General features: G+C 37.8%; 1 protein-coding gene across 1 annotated transcript in view; it reads right to left on the reverse strand.

Annotated features, from left to right (window-relative positions):
- GARNL3 (GTPase activating Rap/RanGAP domain like 3) overlaps positions 1–23,474 on the reverse strand; it is a 3,522,664-nt gene that overhangs the window by 706,473 nt on the left and 2,792,717 nt on the right. Inside the window, exon 19 of the mRNA XM_044057887.1 lies at positions 17,837–17,948. Coding sequence (XP_043913822.1) covers positions 17,837–17,948 — 112 coding nt within the window. The remainder of the gene's footprint in view (positions 1–17,836; positions 17,949–23,474) is intronic.

Raw genomic sequence — 23,474 nt, forward strand, 5'->3', positions numbered from 1 at the left:
CAAAGTGATGGAAAGGTTAAAGCACAAAGCAATCTCACTATGACCTTAGGTCTTGGAACTCATGCTGAAGCACAATCATACAGGATCTTAAGATAAGCTTTTAACCATACTTTAAGGCTCAAAAATGCTTTTCTTTCATTACCACATCTTCGTTTTATTTTAAATTAAACTTTTAAAGGCCACATGATCAGAAGAACTGGCGTGAAACTACCTAGTGTAAGACAGCCATTTGTTTGTCAGGCAACCTAATCTATCAAGGAGTGTCACAATGGAAGGTATAAATGTAACAACAGCTTTTTCAAGTTTTTCATTTTGCACAAACAGAAGAATACCTTCTTCTATGTTATAGCTACAAAAAAAACTTTAGTCTCACAGTTAGTAACAAAAGACAATAGGCTAGCAAAGTTTAATTTACAGCATTCTAAAGTGACCATGTGCCCAGGTATAGTATCCATCACTTCAGTGCCATGTACACCTTAATTCACAGCATTCTAAGGTGACAATGTGGCCAGGTATAATACCTATAACTTCAGTGCAGTGTACATCTTAATTCACAGCATTCAAAGGTGACAATGTGGCCAGGTATAATACCTATCACTTCAGTGCAGTGTATGTCTTAATTCACAACATTCTAAGGTGACAATGTGGCCAGGTATAATACCTATCACTTCTGAGCAGTGTACATCTTAATTCACAGCATTCAAAGGTGACAATGTGGCTAGGTATAATACCTATCACTTCAGTGCGGTGTTAGTCTTAATTCACAGCATTCTAAGGTGACAATGTGGCCAGGTATAATACCTATCACTTACTTTGGGTGCAGTGTACGCCTTAATTCACAGCATTCTAAGGTGACAATGTGGCCAGGTATAATACCTATCACTTCAGTGCGGTGTTAGTCTTAATTCACAGCATTCTAAGGTGACAATGTGGCCAGGTATAATACCTATCACTTACTTTGGGTGCAGTGTACGCCTTAATTCACAGCATTCTAAGGTGACAATGTGGCCAGGTATAGTACCCATCACTTCAGTGCGGTGTTAGTCTAGCATCTAATCTCATTTAATTGATTTGTGTTTTTTACTCCTTTCATCTAAGGAACAGTTTTAGCATAAAGACTACCGAATATCAAAGATGATCAGTAATGAAGAAAACATACAGCTAAATGATACAAATATGTAGCATGAGAAAAAATAATATCTGCCAAAGGCTGCAGTAGCTAAACAGGGTTAATGCAGTTTTGTTACATCTTCAGTCATGTACTAACTGATTATGAACTCTCTGCCTTACTTGATGTCTGCATTAATGTCATATAATTTTATGCACATGTATTTAAATACACACATTTTGATTTAAATCATCCTGTGGGACATACTGTGAAGTTAGCAGCCTGAATGAGGAGTTATCTTATGTATTATTCATTAACAGTTAAAGTGAGCCATGCTCCATCAAAAACTGAACTTAAGCCATGGTCAGAGTCATGGGGGGGGGGGGGGGTCAGTAATAGGTCTTTTACTATTTGCACTACTTGTAAAACAGAAATGACTGAAGTGTAGGAGGGCATGCATCCTCCAGTACAAAGCTAGTACTGATCTATGCTATCACCTTTCTTTAGTACCTATGATAATTGTTACACCTTAGGCTGCTGTGCAGAAATATGAAAATGTACTACAGAGTTAAAATGGACTGACACATAACAGCATCAAGGCAACACAGCTTCTTTGGTTGAAAGTAGTTAATGCATGACAAAATCCCATCAACCACACTCAAGACTGAAAACTAGACTATTTTTGAAACACTGCTGTCAAATATTGGGATCTGCAGGTGGACCACACTTTTTCTGAACATGCATATTACCCCATTTGCAACATTAATACAAAGTTTATTTCCCTGTTTACGAAAATATGTCATCTATTAGACAAGGTTTATAGCAGATACAACTACCTGCTGTTTTTCTGAGCATGAAAGTCCTACCAGTTCATAGGTCCCTCAAGAAAACAGGTGGCGTAGCCTTAATTTATCTAAGTTTATACGTCTCTCCCTATTCACACAATTAACACCCTTAAATAATGAAATACTTGTATCAGTGCTAAACCTTAACAATAAAAAACAGTAATGTTTTGTTACAGTCTAAATCCCACGTGGAAGTAATACAACTGTAGATGAAATCTCCTGGACAACATTTTCCATATTATACCTTATGAAAAAATCATTCTAGGAGATGTAAATGTTGACTGGCAAAACCTTTTGTCAGACTTTTCCCTAGGCTATTATAAACCTTTGTGGTTACACACAACTTATCAAAACGCACACTAGATTTAAAAATGTCAGCAGTAAAGGTGCAATTATAGACTGGATACTGGTATCTGACCCTAGTAAATTTACAACCTCTGAAACCTATCCAGATTCACTCAGTGACCACCTTCCAGCCTATACCCATGGAAATTCCAGTCACCAACTTAACTCATTACACCTCGGTGATGCCTATAGGCCTGTCTGTATTTGCATCCTACTGATGCTACCAGGTGTCAGATATTGCTTGTTCATATTTCAGCAATGATGTCAAAACCACGGTACATACTATGTATTAAAATGTTTCATCTTAAAACTTATACTACGGCAAACACACCTGTGTTGATATTTGACCTCTGTCTAGTGCAGATAAAGAGATAATCACTGTTTATATAATCATTTTTATATTGTCATAAATTTCATGTTTTTCTAAATATCCAGAAAATCAAGTAGAACAGACAGAACTGCTCTATCCTCATATGAAAGCACTCATCTAGATGAACAAAATGTTGCTAACAGTATGTGTGTAAATAGAGCGGTTGCCGAGATATTGTAAGTTGTTTACAAAATATTTCAAACATGATGGTCACTATGTTTACTGTGACTTATAAAATGCAGTTTAAGACCTAGAATCTAAAGGATACTGCCACTATAAAAGAAGCTCGTGATGATAGTTTTTCCATTTACACTTCTTTAATAACCCCTATGGTTCCAGAGATATGAACATTTGAAACAAAAAGACATAATTTGATTCTATCAAAAAGTTTAGGCTCCACCCATTGGAAATTATAGTGCAAATTTCCAGAGCTTTACTGGACAGAATGAGCTAAAGCATTCTGAAACCTTTCTAAATTAAATAAAGACTCCTGCACAATACACTGAAAGCCTCTAACTGGTTTGCCCAAAAAACTATTCCACTCCACAAGGCATTCGATATTTTCAATAACTTATTCTTAAATACTCTAAACAGCCAAGCCCCACTCAAAAAAAAGTAAAAATTAACCAAACACCATGTCTCACTACCCAGACAAAAACTACAATGTCTAACAAAGACCAAACTTGGAAAGAATGGCTTAGACTTAAAATGCCCTATAATCCGCAACTTTTTTAGAGAACTGTGCAATCTGAGTAAAAACAAGCTAAACTAGATAAAAAAAAAAGGTTACAGCCATCTGCAACTTCAACACAAAAATTCTGGACATCGCTACATAACCTGTTACAGCCTGGCTCAAATAAGGAACCTGACCCTTCTCATAATGGTTGTCCAAAATAAACTGCTACCTTATTCAATATCTACTTCATAGAAATTATTCCCTTCCTAACTAAAAACTGTTCACCCCATCCAGTGCTTCTGCCACCCCACAACAACATCCTATCCTAGTGATTCAGTGAGCAACATGTTAGACCAAAACCAACATCCTCCATACACCATACAACTACCATTGCCTTTATTCCCTCTGCAGTATCCTCTCAGGAACCTAATTAATCATCTATATCCATTGCTAACAGCTTCCTCTTAGAACATGCCTCCACATCAGTGATAAAAAAAAATCTTCACTTAAACTTAAAACCTGCTCCACTGCAGCTGATAACCTCCCACCAGAATACCTAAAGATACTTGCGAATGCCATAGGATACCCAGTCTCTGTCATTATCAACAGATCAATAGCCATATCATATGTACTCTCACTATTGAAAAAAAATCCTGCATTATTCCGCTTCATAAAGGTGGCATCTCAGTTGACATCTCTAACTTTTAAGTCTACTGCAATATTATAATCCCTCTCAAAATTTCTTGAAAGATGTATTTATAAGCAACTCTTCCACTGTCTTCTATAAGAAAGGCTCTTAACATCCACCAGCATGGTTTCCCTCAAACACACAATACAACTACTGCCCTCCTATCATTCACTGACACCATAAACAAATACAGGGACTCTAGTAGACTTGTTTCCTCCATATTCCTTGACTTGTTAAAACCTTCATTGCAGTTTCCCACCCTAAACTCATGCATAAAATGCCTCAATTTGGACAACCTTGTCCTTCATTACTGCTGTCCAATAGATATTTAATTGACAGGCTCCAGACTGTAAAATGGCAGAATACTCTTTCTATCCCCCTGCCTACAAGCCTCCACATATGCACTCCAAGGCTCTACTCCTGGTCCCCTCCTCTTTAATATCTTTATCAATGAACCGCATACCTCCCTATGTCCACCCATTCTCCTATGACATGCTGAGGATTCCACACTTCCACGTACATCTAATAACCTGCATCCGCTACTTCATAGCATGCAAGAAGTTTTTTACACAGTTGAGAAATTGCTCCATAATGCCTAGCTACTCAACCCTAAAAAAATAAAGTTACTGTTATTTTTCCCCAAATTACTCATGCCTCATAAACTGAAATTTAAAATCTTTCGCCTAAACAAAACTGAAGCTGAAGTCTCCCATACGAAACTTCTTGGAGTGATAATAGATAACTTTAAATTTGAATTTCAGTTCATGAGGCATGTGTGATTTGCTGAAAATAGCAGTAACTTTGCCTTTTAGGACTGAGTACATATGCACATATCAATCCACTGTGTTATGCTGTTTGAGTAATAAATGATCATTAGACAATTCTTATAATGTCTCAATGCACCTGTCCCAATTAGACTTGGTTCAGAAGTTGGTGGGAAGTGCTGGTCCCTTGTTTCAATAGGTGTGACTCAGGTGAAGGGGTGACTATAACTGCTTGGAGTTATGCTTGTTTAGGATACTGTTTGGGTAGACAAACTACTAAGGCACTTGGATATGCCTAGATATTTGGTCCGAGGGTACTGTAGTCCAAGGTAAGTTTACTTGCACTTGGAGCAGGTTATTTGAGCCTCAGACCAGGATTTCCTGGGTTGTATAGATTTTCCAGGTCTCTTACATGGAATAAAGCTGTTGCACAGACACCCCAGTGAGCGCAGCTCAGAACAGCTTTTTTTCTTCTCTTTTTGATCAAAAGCTCATTTCTCACAGTTGAGGGCTTTCTATGCTTCACAGAGTTTTGAATAAAAGATTCTGTAAGGATGCAATTATGTGCTGGTTACAGCAGTCTAGCTAGCGAGAGATTAAATCAAATAAATCCAGTAGTGGAGCTCAGTGACTTCAGAACCTGTAGGAAGTCAAAGTTCACTGAGCCTTTGACTCTGAGAAACAGGTCAATGACCCTAGGTAGGTTATAATTTCACAAACCTTAGATTTTACAGTGGGAGAAAAGAAAATTGCAATTAGTGTACATTCAGACCTCTCAACCAGTTGGGGACAAATTTTGACAGAATCAGGGACAAGTCAGGAAAAAATCAGGGACAATCAGGGACACTTTTAGAATATTAATGCTATTAACATGAAACATTGACAGAATCAGAGAATATGAATTAATACACATTTTCTGAAGTAAAAGAAGTTTATAACTCTTAATTATTGTCATTATTCATTAAGTGTAATTCACCACCTTTCCTCCAAAAGTCACTAGTTATACGAGGGATTAAGAGGGACAGAGTTAAAATTTGAGTCAAAATCAGGGACAGTTGAGAGGTATGGTGTACAAACAGTAGAGAGCAGCAGGGAGAGCGCTGCTTAATGTATCAGTGGGGGCTGTGGCAGACACAAGATCAGGGAAAACCAGTAGCAATGTGACAAACAGCACTAAATGTAACTTTAAGTAGGTAAATGATAAGCAGAATACAAGATGCTAGCAGTAAAAATGGAATGTAAACAGCAATGGAATTACAAAAGCACAAATCCTGCACAGAAATTGCAATACTCCCACTATTGCAATCCAAACTATTATGTAAGGCATCAGCCAAGGCAGAGATTTTGATTTACCAGTCACATTGCTCATGGAAAAATGCAATAGAAAAGGGCTAAATGTTCAGATCCTGCAGTAGTTTACAATCCTCCCACAACTGTGAATAAAACTACCAGATTAAGGTTCCAGACTGAGTTCAAAATGCAGTGTTATGGAGATAGAAATGCAGTATAATGTATAAGCAATGTTTAGATCTTGTAGTAATTAATAAGTCTCTCACTAATGCAAATGAAGCTACAGGGCTAAGGTCCCAGAACAAGCTAAAACAAGAAATAGGTAGCATGTCTGGCTAAAACATGGAAAAATGCAGACTACTACAAAAAACAGTATTGCCACAAATGCCACTATAAGTGCAAATTAAAATATTTAAGTAGGACTGAAATAAAAACTTTTTTTCTTCCCTTTTTGATAAAAAGCTTGTTTCTCACAGTTCAGGACTTTCATCCCTCCTCAGAATCTTGAGTCACATGACACAATACAGCTGTATGAATGCATACCATATGTGGTAGTATCATACCATGTGTGGTAGCATCTTACTACATTCATAAATCCTCCTCAATGTATCATGCCACATTCATGAATTCTCCTCATTGTATCATATCATATTCATGAATCCCTCTCAGTGTACCACACCACATTCATGAATCCTCTTCAATGCATCAAAACACATTATAGCAACTAATAAAGAGTTGAAGGATTTTATTAAGAGGGAGAAGGCAAAAGTCAAGTGGGACAAGTTGAGCCTTCCAATAGAACAAGGTGATTTGGGATTACCTGATTTGAAGGGGTATTTCTAAGCTACACGGTTATGGTTCCTATACATAGCACAAGCAGAAAGATATAGGAAGATCACGAAATAAGAAGAGACTGGGATTTTGGTTGCAGATCCTTAAGGAAAATAACAACCATACAGGATATAATATTCATACAATAACAGAAATTATTCTATGAACTAAGCCAACATGGGGATGGAGAAGAGAGATTCTGCTGATAGGGATAACTGCAATTAGGGTTACAAAGAATAGGCAAGATGGGGCTGAATTTATTGGAGAAAACTGGCAAAGGAACCAAAATACTGGGAGCAAATAATTAGAGAAGGAAAGGTAATAGAATGGGAAGAGGCCAAGAATACGTTTGGACTGCAGGCTAGAGATTGCCTTCCCTATCAAGGATTGATATCAGAATATAGGCAATGAGAAAGAAATAGGGGGGCATAAGAGGAAGATTAGCACTGGAAGAGCACTTATTAGAATCTACAACAGAAACTGTTGTTAAAAATGGATAATTAGTAGGGCATCTAAAATACTGCATGCAAACTATAGGAATAAATCATAGAAAAGTCCGGGAAGAGAGATTCGACAAGTAATTCACAAAGAAACCACGGGGGTATATGCATGTCTCCCAAATATGCAACAAAGTCTAGAAGATTTAGGATCTTTGCTCGGAAGTGTTTGCATATGTACTCTTACATCCAAAGTAGACTCCAAATAATTTTCCTCAGGTAGATTGCAAATGTTGGATGTGTTATGGGAAAGAAAGAGGTAGTTAGGAACATGTTTTTTGGAAGTGTAATGAGTTGGCAAACTTTAAAAATTCCCTGCATACTATTCTATCAGAAATACTGGGTGAGCAAATTGGTATAACTAAGGAAATTAGTTTCTTTGACCTGTGATACAAAATTGGCATTGCTTAGATGTAGTAAGGTCTTGCCGAGTTCAATTATGATGACTGTCAAAAAAGCAATTACTAGAACATGGAAATCAAAGTCTAAACCAACTGTACTAGAACTAGTGACTATAGTAATAGAGAGAAAATAACTGGAAGTGGGATCTTTAGTAAAGGGTAGGAGCAAATACATAGAGGAGGAATGAGTTTTAAGTGAAGGCAGGAATTGAATGAGTTATGTAATGTTTGATTGACAATGACTGCATAGATTGGAAGTGATGTATAATGTTTGCAACTGAAAATATGTCAATATGGTTTATTTTCATGTATATAAACAATTGCCTATTTCATAAGTGATAATTTAATAAAGATGTTTCTTGTTAAAATAAACTTATTATACCACATTCGTGAATCCTCCTCAGTGTATCATACCACATTCATGAATCTTCCTCAGTGTAGCATAGGATCAGGCCTTTACACTACCTGCATTACTAGGCAATGCTATGCATGGCCATGTGAAGCTGATGCTGTTAGGTTAATGTTTTTAATATAGCATTAGAGAACTTTGTACGCCTTCACTGGATATCTGGGTATTACTACATAGTTATCTACACTGTATCCCTGAATACAGTTAGCCAGGCAATATTTGTAAGGGCTCCATTGAACTTCATCACCCAGTTTTCCAAGCCAAAACATAATGGCAGGTTCTTTGGCAGAGCTCTTGAAAGGATTCATTGCTATCTTAAGCAGGCAGCAGAAGAAGCAGTAATAATCAGACTGAAAGATGGTTCATGGTCTCAGTCTGACAAGATGCAATAATGTGCTTCTGTGGCTCAGTTCAGTACTATAGCACCTTGTGAGCCATGCTACAGAAATGCTGCTTGTGTGCAGTGTCTGAAAGTTTGCTGGTCCTGCAAGCTGTATTTCACAGGAGAGTAATCAGACATTGGGAGGTGAGGATATCATGAACAGTCTTGGTCTATCCTGGCATAATATGAGTGTGTACTGTTACTTCACATATACGTCCTGCTGTTCAAATGGTATTGTGTTGTTTGACGACTTCACAATCACACAAAGAGTGTGTGTTTGTGTGTGTGTGTGTGTGTATAGCAGTGTTTGCCATGTTTTGCCCACAAATGTTGCTTAGTAGTTATGCATACGTAGGAGAACATTTCAGATGAAAATCTTTCTGCCATCATGTTCTCTTATACTGGCCCATACAATTCATGTTTCATTCTTCATACTTTTTTTTTTTGCACCTACTAGGCAGCATTGGAAGCAAGAAGTTCTTGATAATGCATTATTGAGGAGTAAGTAATGATATTTATAGCACACCAGCTTTCTTCATCATTTGCATAGGATTACTAATGCTAACTACCACTGTATTTCCATAGCATGACAAGCCTGTGCACATATTTACTTCTTTCTGATTAATATATGGTTCTGTGGTTCAAATTCAAAAGCATTATCCCATGTAACAACTGAGTTTTTGAGGAATCCCAATCTGACCTGACACTGCATTGTTGTACATTGTTGTACTGAACTGATCATTTATCATGTTTTGCATGTGGATCAGACCACTTCCTGCTTCCTGTATTGCTTAAGCATAGTTTAGCATTTTGAGATTAACTCAACCTTAACAAGCTCTATGAACCAAGTGTGTGGTTGTAGAACACATCAGTATTTTGTTCAATAACCAGAATTCTTTTTTTACTATTCTGCATTGATCAATCATTTGTCAAATTATAGCAAAGAGTGCTATAAGAATCAAAAACATCATATATCCAAGTTACTTGCTTAATCAAAAATAAATGGAAGACTAGACCACACTATTGGGGATTATGTGGGAGCTGGTGGACAGCTGTATTATTAGTTCTGGTTATTTAACTTTTAATTGTACATGGTTCTTCACATAATTTATTGTAGCCATCCTTCACTGCTAGCCTAATGGTGTAAGCATTATATTTACCAGCTAACCATGTACACTGTTCACCACCACTTCATTCAGGTTATAATTTTCATTCATCAGTTTTTATACCCACGTATTCTTGCCCTCAGCCATCCAGACAGAAAAGTTCTGCATTCACTTTCCATATGTCCTATGATTTATTATTTTTACATGAATTTCATTTTTGTTGTTCTTTATTGTTTGTAGTTAACATTTTTAGGTTTGTTTTATTTGTGTTGCATTTAACTTACATGTTCATGTTGTGTTTCTTAGGTCTTACATTGTGATTCATACTGTTGATTGTGTTTGTAGTGCCACTATCATGTCCAGTCCTCTGTGTGTTTCTACAGTTGTGAAATGTACATCACCTTGGAATACTTATGTATGCCTGGCATACAGACCTACTCTGCAGCCACTGCCATGTTTGGTTATCATGATAACTTGTTACTGTAATGCCCTCTAAAACCTTTTGAATACTTTTTTTGGGGGGTCCACATATCCACGTAGTGCCCTACAGTCTTACCACCATGGGTACTGGATCAACTTCCTAGCTCTGACTTCTTTCACGTCTTGGGTAAGTCATTGTTGCTGCTCATTTATAAATTTATTTGAAATTATTTTCCTGACTTTCTGTACCTTCTTTGTGCCATCTGTATTTATTGCAACATGATAAACAGTCCTTGGCATGGTGACCTATTTGTGAAAACACTATCCTATACTTTCCAGAGCTATTTAACAGTGTTGCCTCACTTCATATGCTCTGCTATAAGGAGCACCTCAAAAACTTACATATGCATTTGTTCTTTATGCAAAGAATGTATAGTTTTGCATTCTGGGCTCCTTCCATGTGTGACAGCAGTACTAATACACTATACCACTCTGTGATTCAGGATGTACCTGATTACGGCTATATGCTGCTGTTGCTTTGTACTATGACTGTGGGGTTACAATGCTGGTGCATTGCACTATGTCTCTGTCCTTACAAGACTTGGAGATGCTGGGTCCTGGTAGCAAGCCTGTATAGGGACAAGGATTATTTCTGCTGGTGCATTGTGCACAGCCTGAATGGTAATAAGGTTTACCCCAGCTGGTGAAGTGTACAAATACTGTGAAGTTACAAGGCTTACCCCTGCTGATGCATTATACCAGTTCTGTCCAGTTACATGGGTTATCTCAACTGATGCACTGGACCAATCCTGTGCAGTTACAAAGCTTACCCCCTGCTGATGCATTGTACATGTTATGTGTAGTTATAAAGCCTACCCCTGCTGGTACATTATACATGGCCTCTGTATTTACAAGGCTTTACATTGGTGCATTGCATCAGGCCTGTGGTAGTTAGAAGACTTACTCATGTTGGACATGCTTGAAATGTGTACCATGTCTGAGTGGTTAGAAGGTTTGCCCCTGCTGGTACATTGTATTAGCCTATGTACTTAGACATGATTATTGTATCAGGTCTATGTGGTTACAAGGACTACTCATGCATGCACTGTACCATGCTTTAGTGGTTAAACCGTTACGGTAATCTGGTACATTCTACCATTCCTGTGTGGTTACAAGTCTTACACATGCTGGTGCATTGTATCACACATTATTGGGTATAAAGCTTACTCTCCTCTGCTGGGTCATAATAGTGGTAGTCTTTCAGGATCACTTTTTCAGCAACTCAGGAAACTTGAACACTGTGGTATGATTCTGATATTAAAGTTTCCAAAACAGTTATTTACAATGGTATTGTTGAAAAATATACTTTAGTATATCTGCTCAATTAGAAAATGTGATTAGAAATCTCACAGCATAGTTAGTAAAGGAATTATGTGGTAGGATTGTGGAGAAAGTCAAAGAGAATATTACTGCTACCTTTAGAATTTCAGAATTTGAGCAAAAAAAGCTATAATTCATTTAGATATGGAGATTTATAATGTCATATATATGCCAGTGCTTTAAACTAAGCCATATGCACAGTTCAAAGTAGTTAGACTTTAAAGAACTGGAACCTGTTCTTTGGTCCATAAGCTAATGTAAAAGAAGACCACAATTCTTATTTCTTTGTTGCTAGAATTGCAAGCTTTGGTGGAATGGTTATATATTTGGTTATTCCGCAGATAAGAAGGTAAGCCACAGTAAAGTTTAAGGCAAACTTTCCCACATCATATTTGAAAATGGTTAGTGCTAAACCAGTCATTCTTTAGTAACAGCATGATGGTGAATCTAACATTTCTATAAAACAAGGTGTCGGGATGAACACAGGCTGCAAATATGTAAACGTATCCAATAAAAACAGTATCTTCCACAGTGTATTCGTTTATTCAGGAAACAGGAACAGTGGTAAGTGCTTTCACCCTGGTAGGGCTTCCTCAGACCATATACAAACATACACAGCCATTCATAAATATAAAGAGAAAAAGGCGCCAAATTAAAAATAATCCATTCCACTAATTAAAGTGACAGCTTCCTATGAAGCAAGATATTTAACACAGATAAATACATTACTACATAAATAAAATATGTATAAAAAATATACAAACTACATATTAATATACATATTCATTAAAAACATCATCAATGTCTAAAAAAACAGTATTAAAATACTACAACAATGGTTTTATAATGAGTGAGATGCTAACTCCTATGCCTAGCCCCCCAAAGGACAATCCACAAAATCCACCATTACAATACATATCTACAAATAGAAAACTGATTCCTGTATCTAATCCCCAGCACACAACCCCAGTACCTGAAAGTACTATTGCAGAATAAAACAATAAATACAACACTACTATCTAAGCCCTCTCGATTTAAGGAAGGGCTTCAGTGGTATCTTATCATTTAAACCTGGGGGGGTATCAGCCTTCAACCTAATGATCCACTTCGCTTCTTGCGTCTCAGTTCTATTCCTTATATCCCCTCCTCTATAATGGCAGGAGATTACTTCCATAACTCTGAAACTAAACTCATGTGTATCATCAGTGCAACTGATATGTTTAGATAAGGTGTTGACAGTGGACCTGATCCTAATTTGATAAAGATGTTTCCTGATTCTGTCCCTACGCCTTCTGTCCGTCTTTCCAACATAGAATGCCTTGCATTCTGAACAGGATGCAAGGTATACCACATGTTCTGACATGCAGCTGGCAGTGACTTTAAATTCATGTCTCATACCATTATTAGGGTGTATAAAGGTAGTGCTGGAATCAATGTATCTACAATAGTAATTTTAGGTACTGGGGTTGTGTGCTGGGGATTAGATATAGGAATCAGTTTTCCATTTGTAGATACATATTGTAATGGTGGATTTTGTGGATTGTCCTTTGGGGGGATAGGCATAGGAGTTAGCATCTCACTCATGTTATAAAACCATTGTCGTATTTTAATACTGTTTTTAGACATTGATGATATGTCGTTTGTATATTTGTTATACATATTTTATGTATGTATTAATGTATTTATCTGTGTTAAATATATCGCTTCATAGGAAGCTGTCACTTTAATTACTGGAATAGATTATTTTTAATTTGGCGCCTTTTTCTTTTTATAATTATGAATGGCTGTGTATGTTTGTATATGGTCCTGAGGAAGCCCTACCAGGGTGAAAGTGCTTACCACTGTTCCCGTTTCCTTAATAAACTAATATACTGTGGAAGATACTGTTTTTTATTGGATGCGTTTACATATTTGCAGCCTGTATTAGTCCCGACACCTTGTTATAACTATTTTACTGGTTACTGGATTGTGTTTGATGTATGGGGCATTTACTACTTGGGTGACAACGTTCTTGTGGATTATTCTCTGTTGCTGCTGGTGTACCCACGGAGACATGGCTGGAAGGGATGATGGTGTAGTTGAGTTACCATATGTAGATAAAGACAGTGTTTCTGGTCTGGATCATTTTTTGAGCTGCATAGCTGGGACTGTCAATCCCCTGATGTTTTATGAGGCAGCCAACGATGATGTCAGTGATGCATCCATGGAGCCTTTTGATCGAGTGAAGCTGCGGTTGGCAGTGGACAAGTTAGAAGCAGATTTCCTGAAATTGAAGAGGCTACAGACCCAAAGGCAGCACTTTGAAGTCTGCATGCATCGGAGGATTATACAGAGAGGTCTAAGAGTATTGAAGATGCCAACAACTTGGACACTGTTTCCAGATTTACTGTTGAAATGGCAGCAATTGAACATAGAGGTAAGCCTTAAATACATGAGTTTACTCAATGAGTTATTTCGGCCAGAGGAGGACAGTTTGCGTAGAGACATTATTAATCAACAGAGGCTGTTGTATGAACATTTTCCAAAAGTGATAGTGGATGGAGCAATTGAAATGTTACTGGACAATGTGCTGTTATTTGAGGAGTGACTGCTTGTCCAGAAATGGAATAAACTGAGGAGGGATATTGAAGATTTTCAGCTAGGCCATGTCTTCACATGGCTCAGAACAGACTTTCATAATCGTAATAATAGTGATGATGTTAACAGACAAACTGTGCCTAGAGTTTTAATAGACTCTGATATTGTAGGTGTGGGAGAACCACACAACTCTCAAAGAAATGTTGTTCACACTGAAACTGTAAATAGTATTAAGGGGCTGTTTAGTGTTAAGGACCCCAGTGATAGTAGGATGAATGTGAGAGAATCGGGTGTAGATGGAGGTGTGAACACAGCACGAGACAGTATTGTGAATATGAGGACTGATAGAACTGTGAATGTTAACTCAAGTGGACAGACCGCAGAATTGGTAGTGAGGAGGAAAATAAACAGTAATGTAGTTGACCAACATATTGGTGAGTCCATTGGGACTGATGGTGATGTTACTCAGTGCCCTTTCCTCATCTTTGCTGTGTCCAGGGGGAGAACAAGGTTGATGAGCACAGTCAGGCAGAAAAGGAAACTGTCAGCAGAATTCCAAACCAATCAGAATCTCAAGAAAATGTGGGAGAGAACTTTGACTCACTAGTCTATAAGATCTCATCTCATAGACTGTCTCCAGATGAATTAATAGTTTTATCCAAAGGGTCGACGTTCGTTCCATCTAGTGCTAGTAATATCACAGACACTATAGTGGATTTTAGATTATTTGTAAGAAATTTGTGTCAAATTAGAGTTTAGTAATAGGTGTAATGTGTCCAATCCTGAGTGGTTTAAGAGACCCAGTGTTTATGTTCCAGGGGTCCCACCTCTATTGGCCGCCTTTAGCAAATTAGTAGAGAATGATCTACATGAAATGGACATTAAGGATAAAACGTACAGGACTAAAGGGAACTTAACTTTTGGCCAGAGGAGAGCTCTAACAGGGTTAAGGAATGATCATTCCATCACCATCAGACCTGCTGATAAGGGAGGCAGTCTGGTAGTAATGGACTCTGAATTTTATGATCAGACCATGAAAAGGATGTTAGGGGATGAACAGTTCTATTGTGTTATTGAACAGGACACAGTTAGGACTCATGTGTATAGGATTTGTGGTATGTTGGATGATCTCCTTAAGAGCCATGTCATCACTGAAGAATTATATGAGTATTTGTTTGTTAGTGACCCCCTCATACCTGTAATTCAAGGCCTACCTAAGATCCATAAGGATGAGCGTGCCCCCCAAGAGGCCTACTGTTGCAGGTAGGGGGTGGTTGACTGAACCCTTCTCTATATATGTTGAGAGGTTTCTGCATCCAGTTGTGGATACAAATCCTTATATATTAAAAGACACCAAACAATTTTTATTGGATTTACATGAGTACATGAGGACAGTACCTACCCAATCCTCTTTCATCATGGTTATGTTATATGTCCATTCATTGTTCATTGTGATCCTGAATGAGGAAGGTGTTGAGAGGGTCCATGACTATCTGAAATGCCATACTGAACTTAGTGGCTCCAGAATGGACCTTTTGGTTTTGTTTTTGGAGGTGGTATTAGAAAACAACATTTTCTGTTTTGATTCACAGAATTATTGCAGAAGGATGGCGTAGCTATGAGCACTTCTTGTGCCAACAGCTATGCCAACCTGTTTATGGCTGCATGGAAAACAGAATATCTGTTTAAGTTAGATGAGTTCTCCCTTAATGTCCTTTTTTACAGACATTTTGTGGACAATATCTTCCTCATCTGGAAAGGCAATATTGAGAAATTGGTTGTGTTCACTGACCGAGTCAATGGGCTGTCTTCCTATATGAAATTTAGTCACGAATTTTCTGATAGATGGATACCATTCCTTGATGTCTATGTAGAAAGATTAGTGAATGATCTCTTAAATACAGGAGTTTATAGGAAAGCATGCCATCGGAATGCTCTTTTACATAGACACAGTATGCATCCTGGATATATATTCAGTAATATTGTGAAGGGTCAAGTCATGTGGTCCTCATGGTATAATCCTTGAGATGAAGGTTTGGCACCGCACTCATTGATCTATGCAATAGATTCAGGTGAAGAGCTTATAAGGAGGAAGACAGTGAAAGGTATGTCTGGCCTTTCAGCTTTAAGAACAGGTAGAGCTAGTCCATATTTTTCAGACTTAGTAGGAGTTGAGGCAAAGAGTGATCAGCATGAGACTATAGCTGCACCCGATCGAGATGTCAAGAAAAGAGTCCTCCTGTTTTATACTCAGGATGTGGGGAATATTAAGGATGTAATCAGAATGCATTGGGAGGTGTTGACAGTGGATCTTTTTATTAAAGAGGTAATAGGGGAGATCCCGCAGTTTGTGTATAAGAAGAAACCCAGTCTAAAGATGTTACTGTGTCGTCCCAGATAGAGTAGTGGTGGCCATGAGCAGATAGGGACACTACCCTGTAATCGATGTAATTTTTGTAGATACATTGATTCCAGCACTACCTTTATACACCCTAATAATGGTATGAGACATGAATTTAAAGTCACTGCCAGCTGCATGTCAGAACATATGGTATACCTTGCATCCTGTTCAGAATGCAAGACATTCTATGTTGGAAAGATGGACAGAAGGCTTAGGGACAGAATCAAGGAACATCTTTATCAAATTAGGATCAGATCCAGTGTCAACGCCCTATCTAAACATATCAGTTGCACTGATGATACACATGAGTTCAGTTTCAGAGTTATGGAAGTAATCTCCTGCCATTATAGAGGAGGGGATATAAGGAATAGAACTGAGACACAAGAAGCGACGTGGATCATTAGGTTGAGGGCTGATACCCTCCCAGGTCTAAATGATAAAATACCACTGAAGCCCTTTCTTAAATCGAGAGGGCTTAGATAGTAGTGTTTTTGTTTTATTCTCAATAATACTTTCAGGTACTACTGGGGTTGTGTGCTGGGGATTAGATACAGGAATCAGTTTTCTATTTGTAGATTTGTATTGTAATGGTGGATTTTGTGGATTGTCCTTTGGGGGCTAGACATAGGAGTTAGCATCTCCCTCATGTTATAAAACCATTGTCGTAGTATTTTAATACTGTTTTTAGACATTGATGATGTTTTTAATGAATATGTATATTAATATGTAGTTTGTATATTTTTTATACATATTTTATGTATGTATTAATGTATTTATCTGTGTTAAATATCTTGCTTCATAGGAAGCTTTCACTTTAATTAGTGGAATGGATTATTTTTAATTTGGCGCCTTTTTTCTCTTTATAATTATGAATGGCTGTGTATGTTTGTATATGGTCTGAGGAAGCCCTACCAGGGTGAAAGCGCTTACCACTGTTCCTGTTTCCTGAATAAACTAATATACTGTGGAAGATACTGGTTTTTATTGGATGCGTTTAAATATTTGCAGCCTGTGCTCGTCCCGACACCTTGTTATAACTATTTTACTGGTTATTGGATTGTGTTTGGTGTAGGGGGCATTTACTCCTTGGGTGACAATGTTCTTGTGGATAACATTTCTGTATGTTTGAGTAGGTAGCTTCACATTTATACTCAATGTTTACATGGTAGATATAGTTATCACAGTACATTTTAGTCCATGCCTGTGGTATAAGTACCTTAATGTACATATGCACTTAATGTGGCAAACTACTTCTTTTACATGAAATGACATGCAATGTTTTTTACAGCCAGTAAGACAGAGACAGAACATACTCAGGAACAGTAGTGTAGACGTTACTCACTAACCATCTAGTAGTAACATTCCAACATCGGTAGAAATTAGCAAGGACTGGCCCCAGGAATCACTGCAGAATGCTTCGTATGGAAAATTGCTGCTGAACATCTGGGACTCCCATGGCTGCAATGCAACACAATTGGTTATTGACAAAAATGCACACACAAGTAAAGTAAAACAAGCCAATCAATATGCAGCATTTTGATATAACTGGATAACACAATTGACAAGTACATATCAGTAATGTTCAGCACTTCAGGAAACATTTTTTTAAATCCAAATGTTTGTCATCAGTTAATTTGGCATTTACTGTTGTCTGTACTTAAGTTGCAAGAAAAATTTATGGGACAAAACAAATGATATATTACAATTATATTCCATTGTTTTCTGCTTTAAAAGAAAGCTATTTATCTTATGTAATGGCAAATGAAAGGAAATGTTTATTACTACACAGTTTCAGTAGTAACATAGGCTTTTACTATTTCAGACAATAAAAAAAACAGAACAAAACAAAAAAGCATTGCTGTAAATTATATCTTTATTGGCTAAGTAAGCAAGATTTGAGGGTAAACTTTCTGGTACATTATGAAGATGATGAAGGGGTTATTTTTTATACACTCAAAAGCATGATAAAAACAGATGAAGATCAAAGAAAACCTTGCAAAGACGTAGCACAATACAACACAGATCAGCACACTATCTTCACAAGGAATAATGCCTGGAAATGACAAAGGCATGTAGCACAATAAAACACACTGGGGTGGGAGGATGACATAATGGTTAAGGTGTTTACCTTAAAAACACAAGGTGCAGGGTTTGATTCTCACATGGGGTAACTGGCTAGGCTTCAAATGGCCCAAAAGGGCAGTTAGCCTAGTACTAACCTACGAACCTATGAACCTATGAACAGATCAACACACTATCTTCACAAGGAATAAAGCCTGGAAATGGCAAAGACATGTAGCACAATAAAACACAGATCAGCACACTATCTTCACAAGGAATAAAGCCTGGAACTGCAAACTTCTGAGTCACAGAGTGAGAAAATGTCACAGCTGAGGCAATACTATTACGCAATCCTTTTGACAGGTAAACTTCTGTTAATAGATGTACATGTTGTTCAGACATGAACATACAGTCTGGATATATAACTGAAGGACACCCTGAAAAAAAACAGACAGAAATGGACAATGACATCTTCTTGCAGACCCCATGGAAGATGGATAGTGTTTTCCTGAGACCTCCCTATGAGTAACTCAACAACAGTCAATCTGCCCATGACTATTTAACTTGTGCAAGGTTGCTAAGGCCTGGAACTCTTTGCCTGTATCCATCAGGTCAGTACCCTCCCTCACATCCTTCAGAACCACTCTGAAAGACTTCCTAGCTAAACCTAGCTATATTCTTGCTCAAAACAGGATAAACTATATCCCTAAATATGAACAAATACCTTTTCATTCCTTAAAGCTTCTTACTCTCCCTTTTTCATTTACTTCCTGACTTCTATCAAAATCTCTTCCCTGACTTTCTCTCTTCATTTACAACAAACCTGTTTTCCCCTCACTTACATTGCAATTCCTGTTAGTACTAGACTAACTTACCTTTAATTTCTCTACAAACTGTCTAAAATTTCATTAAATATTAAATGGTTGTCATATGACTTGTATCGATTCTTAAGCAATGTTTTTATATCTAATTTGTTATAACAATTTAAACTGCAAATGTTTTTTTTTTTCTGAAGATTGTAAAATTATTGTTCTTAAAATGTTTTGTAATAATGTAGAGCTTTTCCTCCCCGGGCCTCCACTGAAAATGGGCTTCTACTCAGTTGGACTTTCCCGATAATCAAATGGCTATAAATAATTAATAAACAACAAATATAAAAATAAATAAACAGTACACCTGCATCAAAATCCTCTATTAAAGGGGAAAAAGCTTTAGAAATACTACAGAAAGTGCAAACATTCATGAGTAATAACAAGAAGAAGAAACTACATAGACTCAGACATAATATTTGTCTTCTTATCTTTCTATTCATCCATCAACAGTATCTCTATCTGTCTGTCTATCTATCTAGCTATCTAGCAGGATAAAAGGTCTCAGTACATCTCTGTTCCCTGTATTCTACCTCTCTTGTTTGCATACTTCTACTGCTTCTGTATGTATGTATGTATGTATGTATGTATGCATGCAGTGCTTACATGATACACTGACACCATAATGACCTGGAGAGCTCCATTTCTTTTATTAATTTTTTTATTATCTTGGTTGAATGAGTGGTTAAGAGGTCATTTTTAGTCATGGCCTAGGTACAAGTGCTGAAAAACACAGAAAGCAACATTTATTTACTTATTTACAATTTGATATTTGGGTAAGTTTTACTGATCAATAGACCATTTTAATCCACAACCTGTGGCAATTAGGTTGATGTATACATCACTGCAGTAAGGTAATAAAAAAAAATCAGAAAAGAACCGTATATGAAGTTATATGTTTCTGGCTGTGCATTACATTGCTTCACTATAGTACATTATTTCACTTCATTACAGTGTGGATTAAATAAATATCACATCATAAAACAATAAAGAATGATGGGCCACAATAAACTACTGAGACATACATACACAGATTTTTCATAAATCACTTTGTCACTATTTAAGATTTTTCATAAATCGCTTTGTTGCTATTTAAAAATGCATCCCTTTCAGATTATTAGGGTTATAAGACATTCTAAGAGTAGATTTATCATAATTGCTTATATACGGTCTTAAATAAACCCTTGTTTACTGCTTCAATATACACACTATATTATGGGGAACTATCATTGCTGAATGCTTTATCAAAGTCATTACGGTCTTACTTTATCTGTGGACTGGGATGTCACTCTCAGTCAGCCTTATGATAGAAAATGCCCTGAAGCATTATTTATTTATGTATTTATTTCAGTTTGATGACCAGTGAAGTCCACTGGGCCAAGAAGAGCCCAATTTCAGTGGAGACCCGGGGAGAAAAGCTCCAGTGACAAATAAACAAGTAAATTACAAATGTATACAAAGCAGTGTGATTACTTACATCAAGCTGACAATACAGTGTAATACATATGAGGCATAATACTTATAACACATGCAAGGAAATACAGACAATAGAACAGTGGTGGAAAGTTTCCGTAAGCACACAGTTATATTATATGTAATAAAATCACATTTTAGATATAAAAGGAGATCCAAGGTTAGCCACAGTGCAGCAGGAGACTGTCCTTTGTAGGTAGTGAAAAGTAGTAGTAGGCAATGTAGTGGTATGAGAATTGGGTGTGGTAGGGGGTGGGAGTTAGAATAGTTAGGGGAGAAATTTATGAAGGAGAGTTGCATGGGAATGTCCATTTTGAAGCAAGATGTGAGAATAGGAGAGATTTAAAGCTGGTGTGGTTAGGGGTATTGCACAGGGAGGGAGGTAGAGATTTCCATAGTTTAGATATGGAGCAAGATATCAGGTGGTGGCCAGGGGGTCATGAGGGTTTGTAGATTTGTAGGAGGTTTGGGTTTTCTGATCTGAGTGAGCAGTTAGGAATGTATGGGGTTAGGTTGGCAGTGAGAGAGTGGCAATAGGAAGGTTTGAAGATAAGCTTGTGGGCAGTGGTAAGTTTAAGAAAGCTAAGGTAGTTGGGTAGTTCGAGCCATTGCAGGGTATGGAGAGAGTGGCACTGGTGGGATGAGTTTTTTGAGTTGGTAGCGAATTTGCTGATTTTATTGTAGCAGGATTTGAGTTTGGATTGTAGTAGGTCGAGTTGGAGATTAGTTAGTAGAGGAGCACATACATAAGGGAGGGGAAGAAGGGAGGAGGAGGAGAGGGTTTTTCTGGTGGAAGGGGTGAGGTAGCAGTTGTGTCTGTACAGGAGTTCTAGTTTTTGGTGTTTTTTTTATGGTGGTTTGGATACGAGTGTCAACACTGAGCAGTTTAGTATTAAACACAATTTCAATGGGGGCGTGGTTCTGGCTGAGTACAGAGAATGAGTTTTTGTTGATAGGGGAGTTTCTAGAGGGGGAAAAAATCATCAGTTTGGTTTTATTAGGGTTCAGGGCCAGGTGATTGTTTTGTATCCAGGTTTCTGTATTAGAGAAAGCTAACTGGGTTTTTAGAAGCAGGTCGGTGGGGGAGTAAGCTGAGCAGATGATTGTTGAATCATCTGCATATTGGATTAGTGATGAATCAGGGATGGTGTGGTGATAGTTATTGATAAATATACTGAAGAGTAGGGGACCTAGAACAGAACCCTGGAGCACGCCAGTGGGGGTGTGTAGGAAGGGAGAGGTTGAGGATTTCCATTGCATGGCTTGTTGTCATTCAAAGAGGTAGCTTGAGAACCAGGATATGGTGGAGGCAGAGAGGCTGAGAGAGAGAGTTGAGATAGGAGTATGGGGTGGGAGATGGTATCAAAAGCTTTGGATAGATAGAGGAACAGGGTAGATATGAGTTTACCAGAGTCGTGTGCTTGGTTAATGGTCTCAAGGAAGGAAAGGAGGGGAGTCATGGTACTGTGGCCAGGGCGGAATCCATATTGAGTGAGGGAGAGAAGATTGTTGTGTGTTATATATGGCAATAGTTGTGAATGGATACATTTTTCCAGGACTTTAGAAAGTGGGGAAAGGATGGCAGTAGGCCTGAAACTGGTGGTGTCATTGCTTTTACCACCCTTATGTAGATGGATGATATATGCATGTTGCCAGACAGAAGGGATGTAGGCCTCTTGGATGGATTGGTTTATTAAGATGGAGATGAGAAAGGCATTGCTGTCTGCAGCTATTTTGAGGAAAGCTGTTGGTAGATTGTCAGGTGCATTGTGGCAAGTTTTTAGCTGGATTGAAGTTTTTTCATTGTACCTGTGGGGATGGGTTTTAGGCAGAGTCAGAGGGGTGTGGGGTGTGGGTTGGGGAAAGAGGAAGATAGTTTAGCTATACAATCAACAAAGAAGGAGTTGAACTGGGTGGCAGTTTCGAGGTCGGTAAGATTTGGGTTGGGACAGGGGTTATCTTTATTTCCAGGGTGGAGGAGGGAGGAGATTGTGTCCCAGAATTTTCTAGGATTGGTAGAGTACTTAGATTGACGTTTGGAGTAGTATGCTTTGTGGTCTCTGGTTATTAGTTTTTTTTATGGTATTTTGTAGTTGTTTGACTTCAAGTAGGGTGTTAAGTTTTTTGTTTCTTTGGTATTGTTTCCATGTTTTGTCTCTTTTGAGCATGATTAGTTTAGTTGCTTTTGATAACAAGGGGGAGGCTTTAGCTTTGACACATTTGGTTCTTACAGGAGCGTGGTTGTCGAGTAGGTTTAAGAAAGTTTCATTGAAGTAGTTAGTGGCAATGTCGAGAGTTAGAGTTCTTATTGGGGTCCAGTCAGTAAGTTTTAGACATTCAGAAAAAGTTTGAGGGTTGAAGTGGGAGAGGTTACAAATTTGAAGGTAGTGGTGTTGGTTTTGAAGAGGAGATGGGTGACGGTCAGCAAAGGCAGGTAGGTGATCACTGAGAGGGTCTGGAAGGATTCCAGCAGTTGAAATGAGGTTGGGATGGGATGTTAAGATCCAGTCAATGATGGTGCCAAAGGTCCCATCCTTGTTGGGTCTGGTGGGAGAGTTTATGAGTTGGGTGAAGTTGTTGG

The sequence above is a fragment of the Protopterus annectens genome, chromosome 16.part0 (genome assembly GCF_019279795.1).
Source record: "Protopterus annectens isolate FY-2018-M chromosome 16.part0, PAN1.0, whole genome shotgun sequence".
NCBI classification, from domain to species: Eukaryota; Metazoa; Chordata; order Ceratodontiformes; family Protopteridae; genus Protopterus; species Protopterus annectens.